General features: G+C 46.5%; 1 protein-coding gene across 3 annotated transcripts in view; it reads left to right on the top strand.

Annotated features, from left to right (window-relative positions):
• The first annotated feature begins 574 nt into the window (after positions 1 to 574).
• ZNF341 (zinc finger protein 341) overlaps positions 575 to 14,488 on the top strand; it is a 50,165-nt gene continuing 36,251 nt past the window's right edge. Inside the window, exons 1-4 of one of the 3 annotated variants that reach the window (XM_055303087.1) lie at positions 575 to 634; positions 7,051 to 7,161; positions 9,202 to 9,398; positions 11,941 to 12,090. In XM_055303087.1, coding sequence (XP_055159062.1) covers positions 604 to 634; positions 7,051 to 7,161; positions 9,202 to 9,398; positions 11,941 to 12,090 — 489 coding nt within the window. In that variant the 5' untranslated portion in view covers positions 575 to 603. Of the gene's footprint in view, positions 635 to 7,050; positions 7,162 to 9,201; positions 9,399 to 11,940; positions 12,091 to 12,582; positions 14,127 to 14,488 lie in introns of those variants that run through there. The other 2 variants (XM_055303104.1, XM_055303096.1) reach the window with 2 other exon arrangements.

Genomic DNA, 14,488 nt, shown 5'->3' with positions numbered 1-14,488 from the left:
GAAATGGGGGGTTAAGCCACAGCCATGGGTGAAGCTCTGAGTTGGTGGGGGAGTAAGACCAGGCTGAGCTGGGAGGCACTTCCGGAGACAGGTGGCTCCCTATAGGTAGAGATGGGGTTCACTGTGGTTGCGGGCTATAAGTGTGTGATAAGGGGTGAAAATCAGTCGTGTACAGCTAAGGCAGAGGTCTTGGTTACGTGGAGGTCCTCGTGACAGAGCTGGGTGGTCCGGGTTAGGCGGGGGATACCATGCCCTGTGGAAATAAGCTCCATGTTGCAGAACTGGGGGTCTCACGTGCAGGGGCGGGGTGGCAAGCCCAGATAATATGAGGGGTCCCAAACCCAATTGGGAGGCCCTCCTGTGCGGCCGGGATGGGGGCAGTGTGCGGAACTGGGGGTTCAAGGGAGACAGGGATGGGGTGGGGGTCCACACCCCGGTGCCTGGGTTACCCAGGGGGGGCCAGGGGAGCCACGGCTGAATTTCCAGGACGAGGGGGGGCTCGGCGGCAGCTCCCGAGCGCCCCCTGGCGGCCCTGACCCCACCGCGGTTCCCACAATGCTCACGTAGCCCCGCATCAGCTCCCGAGACGGCGGCAGCTCCAAGATGGCGCAGACGATTTTCGAGGCCCTGGAGGGTGAGCGGCGGCGGGACCCGGGGAGGCGGCTGTTCCGCGTTGCGCCCCCTCCCGCCGCGTCTTCGCAGCGCCGGGCCCAGGGCGCGTGGCGGCCGCGGGGCGGAGGGCGCCAGGGCCGGAACAGCCGCGGGGCGGGAGCGGTACGGGCGGGAACAGCCGCGGGAGCCGAGGCTCGGCGGGTGGGGGGGTGCCGGGACCGGAACAGCGGCGGAGATGAGGCTCATTGGCGGGGGGCGGGGGCATCGGTCCAGAACAGCGGCGAGAGCCGAGGCCCGGCGGGGGGGGGTAGCGGGACGGGAACAGCGGGGAGAGAAGGCCCCGTGGGGGGAGCACCGGGGCAGAAGAGCCGGGGAGGCGCGGCCGGGGCCGGGGAGGGTGGCCTTGGACAGGAACAGCGTCAGCCGAGAGGGCCTGCGGGCCGGCGCGGGAGGGGTTTCCTGGAGGGAACAGCCGGGGAGGCCGAGCTGCCGGGGCCTGGGAGAGCGTCGCGAGGGAGGTCGCCCCGTGGAAGCGGCCGGCGCGGAGCCAGCGGGGACAGTGGTGCGGGGGCGGGAGGGGCTTGGCGGCCGAGGCAGCCTAGCTCGGCATCCTGACCCCGAAGAGCTTGCCTGGAGCACGCCAGCTGTGCCTCAGGCCTTGAGGTAGCCTCTCAACGTCAGCCCAGGAAAGGATAGGGCTACCGGTGTGCAAGGCCAGGACTCTGCTCACAGACCCAAACCAACAAACACTAGGCGCCTACTTTGTGCACCTTGCTGGGGTGCAGAGCTTTGTACACTCAGACCAAGAAACGATGGGTGTCAACCGTGTGCCTGGCCGGGACACAGCGCCCCCAGACCAAAACCTATAAACACTGGGCACCAACTGATTGTCCTGTGCTCTGGGGGTTCCTAGCTTGGAAGTGCACCTCAGGCACAGGGAACTGCAGGCTTTGGAGACAGCAAGCACTGAAGGCCTCCCTATGCACCTGCTGGACCTGGGTGGGTGAGGAGGAGCCTTAGTGACCTCAGGACTGTGTCCCAGGGGAGATACAGACCTGAGAATGTTCCTAGAGGGGTGTGATAAGATCAGTATACACATAATTAGGGTGCAGACTGAGAGTTGGCCGGACTAGTAGTATGTAACTGAGACCTTGAGTCCCCTGGGAGATCTCAGCCATGTCCCTTTACTTCTTGGAGGATCAGGGCTCTCACCATAAAATGGGAGTTAACCCTCCTCCCATCTGGAGAATTCCAGTCTCAGGAATACTCACTGAACTGGACCCAATTCCTGCCACACAGTCAGAGGTTGAGGGTAGTGGGTGGGGAGGGAGGCATATAGAAGCTATAGAACAAGTAACTATCAAAATTATAGAAAAGGTACACCATAAAAGAAGATTGCCTTAGCTGGCATTTAGCGCTGATATGGGTGGAGGGATGTGGAGGGCCAGGGTCAATGGTTTCCTCTGGGAGACCAACAGAGTAGGGTGAGGCCTACTTTCTCTTTAGGTCCCACGGACGTCCTCCATGTTGGAATTTTTACTACAAGAAATTGTGTTCATATATTGAATAATGAGGAAATTAAAAGAAAAATCAGTTTTTTAAAAAAATATTTTATTTATTCATGAGAGATGCACAGAGAGAGAGGGAGAGAGAGAGACAGGCAGAGGGAGAAGCAGGCTCCATGCACCAGGAGCCCGATGTGGGATTCGATCCCGGGACTCCAGGATCACGCCCTGGGCCAAAGGCAGGCGCCAAACCGCTGAGCCACCCAGGGATCCCCGAAAAATCAGTTTCTAGGTTAGTGTGATGTGTGCTGGGCTAGGGCAAAGACAGCAGAACTGTGGGGACCCACAGATGACCTGGGCAGTAGGAACTGCATTTGCAAAGCCCTGGGGGAAGAGAGGTCTTCCAAGATTCACAGAAGGTCATCTGAGTGAGGAGCTAGAGGCGAGACTTCTGAATTTTATCTTGCAATCACCGCAGAGCTGAGAAAGGGTTTTCAGCAGGGGAGCAACAACACAAAAATTTATATGTTTTATAAAGTTCACTCAGGCTGCTCTAAGAACACACTGGAGGGGGCTGGAGTGGCCGCAGGGAGATGAGTGAAATAGCTACAGTTGTCCTGCTGAGAATTGATGGTGGCCTGAGCCTGGGGACAGCTGCAGGATGGAAGACAGTGAATCTGAGAGAGGCAGGGGAGGCAGAATAGGCTAGACTTGCTGAAAGACTAGAAATGTGAAGAGGGCAGGGAAACGGGTTGGGGTGTCCCAGGGGCTGTGGCTGGGTGGACATTGGTGCCTATTCTTGTTGGTGAGGATTACTGGAAGAGGTAAAACTGCAGGGTGGGGGTGGCACACTTAGCTTGATCTCAGTTTTAGACAGGCAGCCTTTTTTAAAACAGCGTTTTACTTTTAGTGGCTTTAGGTTCACAACAAAGTTGAAAGAAAGGTACAGAGATTTCCTGAATAGCCTCTGACCTCACACACCACTAGCCTCCCCCATTATCAACATAATTCACCAGAATGGCACATTTGCTACCAAGGATGAATCTACATTGCCACATCGTAACCATTCAAAGTCCATGATTTATCTTTTTTTTTTAATTTTTTATTATTATTTATTTATGATAGTCATACAGAGAGAGAGAGAGAGGCAGAGACAAGGCAGAGACATAGGCAGAGGGAGAAGCAGGCTCCATGCACCGGGAGCCCGACGTGGGATTCGATCCCTGGTCTCCAGGATCGCGCCCTGGGCCAAAGGCAGGCGCCAAACCGCTGCGCCACCCAGGGATCCCCATGATTTATCTTAATGTCCACTCTTGGTGTTGCACATTCTATTGGACAAATCTACAATGATGTATCCATCATTACAATATCACAGAACATTTTCACGCTCTAAAAATCCTCTGTGTTCTATTTGTACCTTTCTCGCCCAAAACCCCCAACAATCACTGATCTTTTGATTATCTCCATAGTTTTGACAGGCAGTACTTTTTGAGTCAATTTTTTATTTTTAAATTTTTATTATTAAAAAAAAATTTTATTATTATTTTTTAAAGATTTTATTTATTTATTTATGAGAGACACAGAAGGGCAGAGACATAGGCAGAGGGAGAAACAGGGTCCCTGTGGGGAGCTTGATGTGGGACTTGATCCCGGGACTCCAGGATCACAACCTGAGCCAAAGGCAGATACTTAACCGCTGAGCCACCCAGGCATCCCAATTTTTTTTTTAATTCAATTGCTATCAGACTTTTCTTTTCTTTCTTTTTTTTAAAATTTTTATTTATTTATGATAGTCACAGAGAGAGAGAGAGAGAGAGAGAGAGAGACAGAGACATAGGCAGAGGGAGAAGCAGGCTCCATGCACCGGGAGCCCGACGTGGGACTCGATCCTGGGTCTCCAGGATCGCGCCCTGGGCCAAAGGCAGGCACTAAACCGCTGCGCTACCCAGGGATCCCCGGCATCCCAATTTTTTTAATTTTAAAAGCATTATTATTATTATTATTTTTGTAAATTCACATGTACCCTTTACCTAGTTTCCTGCAATGAAACATTGTGTAAAACTGTTGTATAACACAGCATACAGGGGATCCCTGGGTGGCTCAGCGGTTTAGCACCTGCCTTTGGCCCAGGGCGTGGTCCTGGAGTCCTGGGATCGAGTCCTACATCGGGCTCCTTGCATGGAGCCTGCTTCTCCCTCTGCCTGTGTCTCTGCCTCTCTCTCTCTCTCTCTCTCTCTATCATGAATAAATAAATAAATCTTTAAAAAAAATAACAGCATACAGAACAGTTCCATCAGTATTAGAGGCTGCCCTTTGATAGCCACACCCACCTCCTTCTCTCCAGTCATCCCTGATGTCTGTCAACCACTAATCTGTTCTCCAGTTCTAAAATTTTGTCATTTCAAGAATGTATGTAAATGGAATCATACAGTATATGACCTTCGAGATTGGCTCTTTTCCACTTATAATTGCCTAGAAATTCACCCAAGTTATTGTGCATGTCAGTTCATTCCTTTTTATTACTGAGTTGTACTCCGTGGTATGGATATATCACAGTTTAACTGTATACCCATTGAAGGACATCTGAGTTGTTTCCAGTTTTTTTTTTTGTTTTGTTTAAGATTTTATTTATTTATTTGAGAGAGAGGGGGAACACGAGGAAGGGGAAGGGCAGAGAGAGAAGCAGACTCCCCACTGAGCAGGGAGCCCTCTGTCCTAGGACTCTGAGATCATGACCTGAACCAAAGGCAGACACTTAGCCAGCTGAGCCACCCAGGCACCCCAAGTTTTTTCTTACTATGAATAAAACTGCTATGAACACTAATGTACAGATTGGGATACAAATGCTAATCTCGGGGCACCTGGGTGGCTCAGTGGTTGAGCATCTGCCTTTGGCTCAGGTGGTGATCCCAGGGTCCTGGGGTTGATTAAGTCCACATCAGGTTTCCTGAAGGGAGCCTGTTTCTCCCTCTGCCTGTGTCTCTGCCTCTCATGAATCAATAAATAAAATCTTTTAAAAAACAAATGCTAATCTCACAATTTTGCCTAAAATAGTAGAAGATTTACTGAAGCTCTTCCAGAGGAGCAAACCTCAGGTTTGGAGCTCTAGATTTTGGAGAGAACTGGATGGGAGGTAAGGGAGTCTGTCCAGAGAGGGAAGAGAATCTAGACAGAAGGAATCTTTCAAAACAGGAGTGTTTAGGGGATGGACAGAAGAGAACAAAGCAAGCTGGAAAGGAGTGAGCAGAGAGATGGGAGAAGGCCCAAGAGGGAAGCATCCTAGAGCTAGAGAAGGGAGTGTCTCAGGAAGGAATATCCGATGCTGTTCTTTGGTGATTTTCATGGGGCTTAAGCCCCATGAAGTAGGTAGAGGAGGGTTGAGAGGTGGGTAGAGGAGATAGAAGGATGCTTGATATTGAAGGGAGGAGAGATAGGTGGGCTTGAGAAAGGGCATTCTAGAGAGACCTGAGCATGTGGAGCTGTTGATAGGAAGCAGAGGTTGCAGGCATACTGTGAGGAAAAGGATCAGTTGGTAGAGAATGGTTTCTGAGGGAGCAGGGGAGCTTGGAGGGAAGAGTTGGCCTCAGGAGAGACACAGCATGTGTGTGACAACAGAAAATAAGAATTCACTTTGGCTGCAAGCACTAATGGTTGTAACCTGCATTGCCTGTAGAAGCTGGAGCAGGTGTCCAGGTAAAAGCTGAGAGATTGGAAGCAGAGCCTTGGCTGTGGGGACAGTGAAAGGGAGGCACTGTTTTTTTTTTTTTTTTTTTTTTTGGGGGGGGAGGCAATGTGCTTTGGTGGCCACTTAGATACGAGGAGGACTGCCCTCCAGCTGGTGACATGGCTAGGCAGTGTACTACTGTGAACCTCAGCAGTAGTGGCAGCTGACTGGGAAACGTAGAGGTACTCAGCTTCTCATGGGTGCCCTGGTCATAAATTCAGATTACACTGTTTACTGAGGAACTGAAAAGAGAAGCATGTGTTGGAAAACAAGAGAAGCAAGGATACCCAAGTACAAACAAATCTGTGGGATTTGTGAGGTAGGATGGGGAAGACTCAGTAACATGATTTGTGGAGGGGCTTATGATCTAGGATCAGACTTCCCTGAGGAAGAGAGAAGCCCAATCTGGCAGTGGCTTGAACAGACTAAAAATTCATTTCTCGCATATGGGAGTCCAGAGGAAGACAGTCCAGACCTACAACGGTGGCTATGTTCTACAAAATTCTTAAGGATCCAGGATCTCTAGCTTTTTGCCCTGCAATCCCGAGGGTTTGACCCTTATCTGTATGATCTGGGATGATGGCTAGACTTCCCACTATCTTATTGTAGGAAGCAGGATGGAGGTTGGGTCAAAGAAAGGCATCACATACCAGGCAGATTTTTTATTTATTTATTTATTTATTTATTTATTTATTTATTTATTTATTTTAATTTATTTTTATTTATTTATGATAGGCACACAGTGAGAGAGAGAGAGGCAGAGACACAGGCAGAGGGAGAAGCAGGCTCCATACACCGGGAGCCCGACGTGGGATTCGATCCCGGGTCTCCAGGATCGCGCCCTGGGCCAAAGGCAGGCGCTAAACCGCTGCGCCACCCAGGGATCCCCCAGGCAGTTTTAAGAAGACTTCCCAGATACTGCCATAGAACACCTTTCCTTACATCCCATTGTCCAGGGTTTAGACATTTCCTAGTTTCAAGAGCAGCTGGGTAAAAAAAAAAAAAAAAAAAAAAAGAGCAGCTGCGAAATGGGAAATGTAATCTTTATTGTGGGGCCATATGGGCCATATTTTCACCCAAAAATCTTGGGTTCTATTGCAATGGAACTAGAGAATGTATATCAGGGCACAGCCGGTCATCTTTGCCATGGAGAGCTTGTGTTGGGTCTGGCTTGTTAGAGGAAGTCAGAGGCTCCATTTCTCTTTTCAGGAATGGACAATCAGACCGTCCTGGCAGTACAGTCATTGTTGGATGGCCAAGGAGCAGTCCCTGATCCAACAGGCCAGACTGTCAGTGCACCTCCTGCTATCCAGCCATTGGGTGAGTGTCTGCTCAGGTTCAGTGGGAAGGTTCAGTAGCTCTCTGTGAAAAACAGGTGGGGCTTATGAAGGAGTATGGGAGTGAACTGCCTGCTGGGGTACCCAGGATACTGTCAGTGTCTGAACCCTTCCCCCTTCCTCCCAGCCTGGATCTTCAGGCTCATGCTTTTCTCTGTTTAGCAATGAGGACACACTTTCTCAATCACTTAGTGAATGTGGGGATCATGACATAGGGAATGGCTAGGAGCTTAGTAACACTTGTACCTTTGACCCAAAAGTTATTTCTCATCTTCCCCTCTATGACAAGAATAGGTTGAGCATGAATCTCCAATTTTCAGGACAGGACCTGAGACATAGAACTGAGTTACAAAACCCATAGAAATGAGGCAAGGAACTTTAGAGCACTGTGTGAGTCTATGCATTCATTTATTCATTCCACAAACATTTTGAACACTTGGGAACCATTCTGGGTGTAGAGAGATGCTCACCTGGGTTTGAATCCTTATTCCCATAGTTCCTGGCTCTATGACCTTAGGCAAGTAAGTTAACTTCTCTATGCCTCAGTTTATAAATCTGTAAAATGAGGCCAATAGTTTTACCTCATAGTGACCTTGTGAGGATACTTGGGATTGACTTTCAGCTGTTGTAAATAAGGAGCATGTTTCTTGTGGTTTGTGCAGATAAACACTTATTTGTCTGTTACATGAAGTCCTGATGTACATTTGGGGTAGATGTGGTAAGACTCAGATCCTTTCTTTCTTTTTTTCGTTTTTAAAGATTTTATTTATTTATTCATGAGAGACACAGAGAGAGGCAGAGACACAGGCAGAGGGAGAAGCAGGCCCCACACAGGGAGCCCAATGCAGGATTCAATCCCGGGATCCCAGGATCACGCCCTGAGCCAAAGGCAGGCATTAAACTGCTGAGCCACCCAGGGATCCTAGACCCTTTCTTTCTAATGGTTCTATTGCCCTCTACCTGCAATCCAGGTTGGCTGCTCCAGCTTTCTACTTTCATTTCTATATTCTAGCCAACAGGAGGGAAGAAAGAATGAAGCAGAAGTCATACACCTTTTAAAAGGAAGTTGAGTGGGCAGTATACTTTTGCTATTGTCTTATTGATCAGAATTCAGTCACATGACATGTCTAGCTTCAAAGAAGGCTGAGAGATACAGTCTTTAATTAGACAATCATGTTTCCCACTAAAATTTGTATTACTGTCAAAGAAGGCAGAGTGAATATTGAATGAGAAGTAGACATTTCTGCCCCAACGTTGCAGGTGCTTGGCAGAGTGCACAGCCGGTGATTCTCAGTGGGTGGTGTCAGCTAGAGCTAATCATTCATTTATTTATTATTATTTTTAAAAATATTTTATTTTTTGCTAATCATTTAGTTTTTCACTTATTCAGCAAATCTCCATTGAGGGCCTCCTGTGTATATAGGCGATATTACAGTTATGGAAATAAGTAAGGATGCCCAAGTGCAAACTAAGACTCATTTCCTCCCTTTCAGGGGACTCACATCTGGTGGTGCTGGGAAAAGTGTGAAAATGAGAGATGCACCCTGTGAAGGGAACTGTGGTGACTAGCTTTGGGAAGGCTTACTGAAGGAGGTGACATCTGAGCAGAGTCTTGCAGAATGAGTTGTTCTGAGAGAAGCAGCTTGCAGGGGAAACAGGGAATGCAGAGACATAGAAGGTCATGTAGCCCATTTGGGGACTGATGAACAAAGTCAGCTGGATAAAGATTCTGAATTTCTCAGCTTTGAAGCACACCTACTCTACTACTTCCTGATTTTGAATTCTTTAATACCTGAGTAAAGATGGCTGGATATTCCTGTAGGTGCCTATGTGGTTTTGAAATCTTGAAAACACAAAGTTGGCACTCGACACATGCACGCTGAGCCACAGATTGCTGTTAGGTTGGCCATGCTTGTGGTCCAGCTGCAGATTTTCACCTGTCTCTCATTGTGATGCCCTCTCATTTATCTCACTTCTTATCATTTTTCCTCTCCCTCTGCTCCGGTGTGGGTGTGACCCCTAGACGATGAGGACGTCTTTCTCTGTGGGAAGTGTAAGAAGCAGTTCAACTCGCTGCCAGCATTTATGACCCACAAGCGGGAACAGTGCCAGGGGAATGCCCCGCCTCTGGCCACAGTCTCATTGGCCACTAACAGCATCTACACGCCTTCCGCAGCACCCACAGCAGTCCAGCAGGCCCCGCCTCCTGCCAATCGCCAGGTATTCATTCATTTGCTTATTTGTTTTGTTCCTTCCTTCCTTCCATTCATTCATACTCATTTATTCAAGGTTTTTTTGAGCATGCACTGTGTGTCAGGCACTGCATGGACACTGTGATAGACGAATATTCCAAATCATGGCCCTCGTGGAGTTAGGTGAAATGCTACCCAAACATATATGTAGAGATATATTTTTGTCAGGATGTTAAGTGCAGAGAGATGGGGATGCCAAGACAAGGATGAGAGGTTTTGCCATTTTATATATGGTGCATGGGGAAGAGCTCTGTGAAGAGGTGACATAGGAGCAGAGACCTAAGGTGGTAAGAGGATGAGTCATGCTGCTGGTTTGGGAAAGAGTATTTCAGAAGGGATCAGCAAGTGCAAAGGCCCTGAGGTGGGAGTGTGCTGGGTTTATTCCAGGAATAGCAAGGTGGTGAGAGTGGCTGGAGCTGAGTGAGTGAGGAGGAGGGTGGAAGATGATAAGGTCAAACAGGCAATAGGGGGACCGTGGAAAGCATGTGGGGGCCTCATGGGCTTTTACTCTGAATGAGATGGGAGCTTTTGGAAGGTTTTGAGCAGAAGAGGGATGTAGTCTGATTTACACTTAAACTAGATTACTTTGGCTACTGTATAGAGAATAGATTTTGATGAGAGTCAAGAGAGAAACCCTGGAAACCCTTTAGGGGGCTATTGTACCAATCCAGGCAATAGGGGGTGGTGGCTTGACCAGGATGGTGGCAGTGGTGGTAGAGAGAAGGGATGAGATCTTGGCAATGTTTTGAAGATGGAGCCAATAGAGCTTGTGGATGGGTTGGATGTGAGGTGTGAGATTAGGAGGAGTTGAGGGTGATCCACTGCAGAGGTGAAGTTGCCATTCACTGAAGTGGGAAAAGCAGCAAGAAGAAATTTGGGGGGATGTCAGGAGATTAACTGGTCGTGCTGAATTTGAGATGCCTACTAGACCTTTAAGTGGAGGTTGTGAAAATGCAGATAGATTTACGAGTCTGGAGGTCAGAGGAGAGCAGAGATGCTATGGGTCAGGGGCCCTTAGACGGATCAAAGAGACCTCATAAAGGAGGTTGGACATGTCTTGGAATACCAGGTCAAGGGGTCAGATTTCCTTCTGGCTTCCTCTTATCTCCTTATTCCTTTAAAATGTTTTCTCCATCCATTGTATAGACATGATTCCTGCCATCAGAATAAAAGCATTCACCCCCAGATCCATAGGACTTGTACACTGATACTTCTCAGGTTGCCACAGACCTCTCCTAACCCAGAGCATGGTAGTTCTTCCCACTTCCTGATTATGAGTTGGTTAGCATAAAAATATTCCTTCTCCCTCTTTTTTTCAATAAAAGAAAGGGAAATTCCTTCACTCCTAGGCAAGGGAATAATGAACATGAGTAGTTGGTTGTGGGTAAACATGAATCCACTGCCAAGTGACTTTGATGGACATGGTTGTGATTGCCCATTTTCATCAACCTAATATATGTGATGTTGTAAAAATACTTGTGATCCAGGATCTACACTGTCTTTCCTGACCATGAGATAGGGCATCATCTTACCTGCCTGGGCTGTCCTTACTTAGTTGAGGGACTCTGGGGCCTGGGGACCAGTTTCTATTGTCCCCAGAGAGCCTACAGAAACAGGTGACCTAGGAAGATGCCAAGGGCCTGCTAATAAAGAAAAGCAACCAGTAAAATAAAAACCCTTTACATCCACTGAGAGGAGCAGTCCCTGTACCTTTGACACTTTCTTGTAAGGTCTAACTTTCATCCTTATTAGTACCCTGAGAGCATATTATTATTTTTATTATTAATTTATATGTTTGCAAGTAATACATATTTCCCGTCTCCATTTTAAAAGTTAGAATGTTACAAATCAAGGCCCCTTTGGCACTATTCCTCTTCCCTACCCCCAGGTAACTGTTGAAGGGTAGCCATAACCTTTTGAGATATTTTCACATATTTACTTAAATACCCACAAGAATTATATAGTACTATTATTTTAGAATTTTTATTTTTTTTATTTTAGAATTTTTAAAGTGAGAAATATAATTTGCATGTTATATAATTTGATTTTTCATACAATACTTTTTGTCTGTTGCATAGTATTCTTTGCTATAACTATATTGTATTTTTTACTCTGTTTCCCCTTCGATGGTCACTGAGGTTATTTGCAGTTATTCACTATTAGAAATAAAGCTGTATAGAATATTCTTGTTCATGGACTCCCTGTGGACATGTGTGAGTGTTTTTCTAAGAGAGATACCAGAAAGTATTACTGCTGGGTCATGGAGTAGTTATCTTACAAAAGGGTATGACTTATTCTCATTTCATAGATAAGGAAATTGAAGTTTAGAAAGGGGGAGTGACTTGCCCAGGATCACACAGGAGGGAGCAGTAGAGGTGAAAATGAAATACAGGTCTGTGGGATTCCACAACCCAAGTGTTTCACATCATGCCTTGTTTTCTTCCAGAGCCTCAAACATTTCTCTTCTCTTTCCTTCTCTTCTCTCTCTCTCTCACATTTACACTACCCAGATCTCCACGTACATTACAGTGCCCCCATCCCCACTGATCCAGACCCTGGTGCAGGGGAACATCTTGGTGAGTGATGATGTGCTCATGTCTGCCATGTCAGCCTTCACGTCCCTGGACCAGCCTATGCCCCAGGGCCCCCCGCCTGTGCAGGTAAGGAGGGGGCCGGCTTCTCCTAGGGCCTTGATTCCAGGCCTGTATGTTGACAACTGTGGATTTGGAACCTTGTAGAAAGAAGAGTGGTTGGGGTCAGTTATCTTATGCTGAAGAGAGACTGTCCGTCTCCCCTTGGCCTGCCTTGCTGTGGGTAGGGAAGCTGTCAATTCAGTTGGGACTGAGAATATTACTTTGGGGTTTTACAGCCATAGTCTGGCTATTGTGACTCCTATTTTTATTCTTCTTTTTTTTTGAATAAGTAGGCTCCATGCCCAACATCGAGCTTGAACTCATAACCTCACAACCCCAAGATCAAGAGGCACATGCTGTACTAACTGAGCCAGCCAGACACCCTTCCTGTTTTTATTCTTTTTTTTTTTTTTTACGATTATTTATTTGAGAGGCAGAGTGAGCAGAGGTATGTGGGCAGGGAGCGGGGGGAGGGAAGGGAGGAGTAGAGGGTAAGGGAGAGAGAGAGAGAATCTCAAACAGACTTCCTGCTGAGCACAGAGCCCCATATGGGGCTCAGTCCCACAACCCTGAAATCATGACCTGGGCTGAAATCAAGAGTTGGACGCCTTACTGACTGAACACACCCAGGCGCCCCCTCCTACTTTATTCTTAACATTGTTCCATGTCCATTGGAAAACATTAGAAAATACATAATAGAAAAGTAAAAACAAAGTTTAATTACTCATAATCTGATAATCTGGAAACTAGAGAGACATGGCAAGTGACTACAATGTGCACTTCTTTTTTTTTTTTCTTTTTTGTCTGCCCTTCACCCACTTGCCTTCACCCATTTTGCCCACCCTTCTCCCAGCAATATGCAATCTTCGTTGGATCCTGGATTGGGGGGAAAAGACTCTAAAGGCATTATTGGGACACTGGGGAATTGAAAGTATGGAGGAATTTGAATATTTTAGGTAATAGCATTATATTAATATGCAGTTTCCTGAGTGTGATTGTCAAATTGTGGTTATATAGGAGAATATCCCTTTCTTAGGAGATGCATCTGAACACAGTGTTGAGAAACAAAGTGTTGTGATGTCTGCAGCTGTCAAGTGGCATGCTAAAACACAAATATAAACATGTATGTATGTACAGATACACACACAAATGCACATTGCAGATGTGGCAAAATGATAACAACTGGTAAATTTAGATGACGTATAAAAAGGAGCATCTTTTATGAAATACTGATCACCATCATTTTTTTAAAGTGTACTCTTTTTTTTTTTTTTTAAAGTAATCTCTGTGCCCATGTGGGGCTTGAACTCACGACCATGAGATCAAGAGTCACATGCTCTACTCACTGAGCCAACCAGGAGCCCCTGATTACTATGTTCTTTTCGCAGCCTTTCTGTAGGTTTGAGATTTTTCAGAATAAAAGTTGGGGGGCACCTGGTTGGCTTGTCTGTAAAGCATGTGACTCTTAATCTCAGGGTTGTGAGTTTGAGCCCCACATTGGGTGTGAAGATCACTTAAAATCTTTTTAAAAATTTTTTTAAAAAGAAAAGTTGGAAAGTCAGCCAGTTAATCAATCACCTATTACTCTCTCCCACCCAAAGAAAACACTGCTAGAATTATGGCATCTGTCTTTCTTGATCTTTGAATGCAAATAGAGAGAAACAGCTTACAAATTACGTTTATAAGTGGACCGTGTTAATATGCACTCTTCTGAAACTTGCTTTTTTATTTTGTCTTTTGCTTAGTCATTATCTATGCCTACAATTCTATATCAGTATTTCCCAAAATGTTCCTCAGAAGAGTAGCTCTTTGGGATGTCCCAATACAAAAAGAATCTCTGGTCAAACCAGTCTAGGGTGGAGGCATTCTACTGCTTTCCTTGCCCTATCCCTGTTTTGTTTTGTTTTGTTTTGTTGTTTTTTGTTTTTTTCCCCTGCAATTAAACACTTTTGATTTTTGTTGCCCTAGGTTTTTCCCCAAACATGGTCAACTGTGGAACCCAAGGAATAGCAATTAAGAGGAGCATCTTTTATGAAATACTGATCACCATCATTTTTTTTAAAGTAAGCTTTTCACCGAGCATGGGCCTTGAACTCACGGCCCAGAGATCAAGACTTGCATGCTCTACCAGCTGAGCCAGCCAGGTGCTCCTGATCACTATTATTTTAATAGCTGTCAAATAGTCCATTATTTGGATGGACCATCCTCTCTATAGCCAGGCTTCTGTTAATAGATAAATGTAGGTCATTACCATTTTTTGCTGTTATAAAAACTACTGGAGAACCATCCATGTATGCTTATCTTTGCCCACCTGCTTCATTATTTTTGTGGAATAAATTTCTAGAAGTCAGTGGCCTGCATTTCAGGAATCGACAGCCACCCACACATTCAACGACTCTCTGGTAGACTCCTAGGACTCAGGATG

The sequence above is a fragment of the Nyctereutes procyonoides genome, unplaced genomic scaffold (assembly GCF_905146905.1).
Source record: "Nyctereutes procyonoides isolate TBG_1078 unplaced genomic scaffold, NYPRO_anot_genome, whole genome shotgun sequence".
Classification (NCBI taxonomy): domain Eukaryota; kingdom Metazoa; phylum Chordata; class Mammalia; order Carnivora; family Canidae; genus Nyctereutes; species Nyctereutes procyonoides.
The sequence above is the reverse complement of the archived record's forward strand: the minus strand, read 5'-3'. Positions and strand labels throughout refer to the sequence as shown.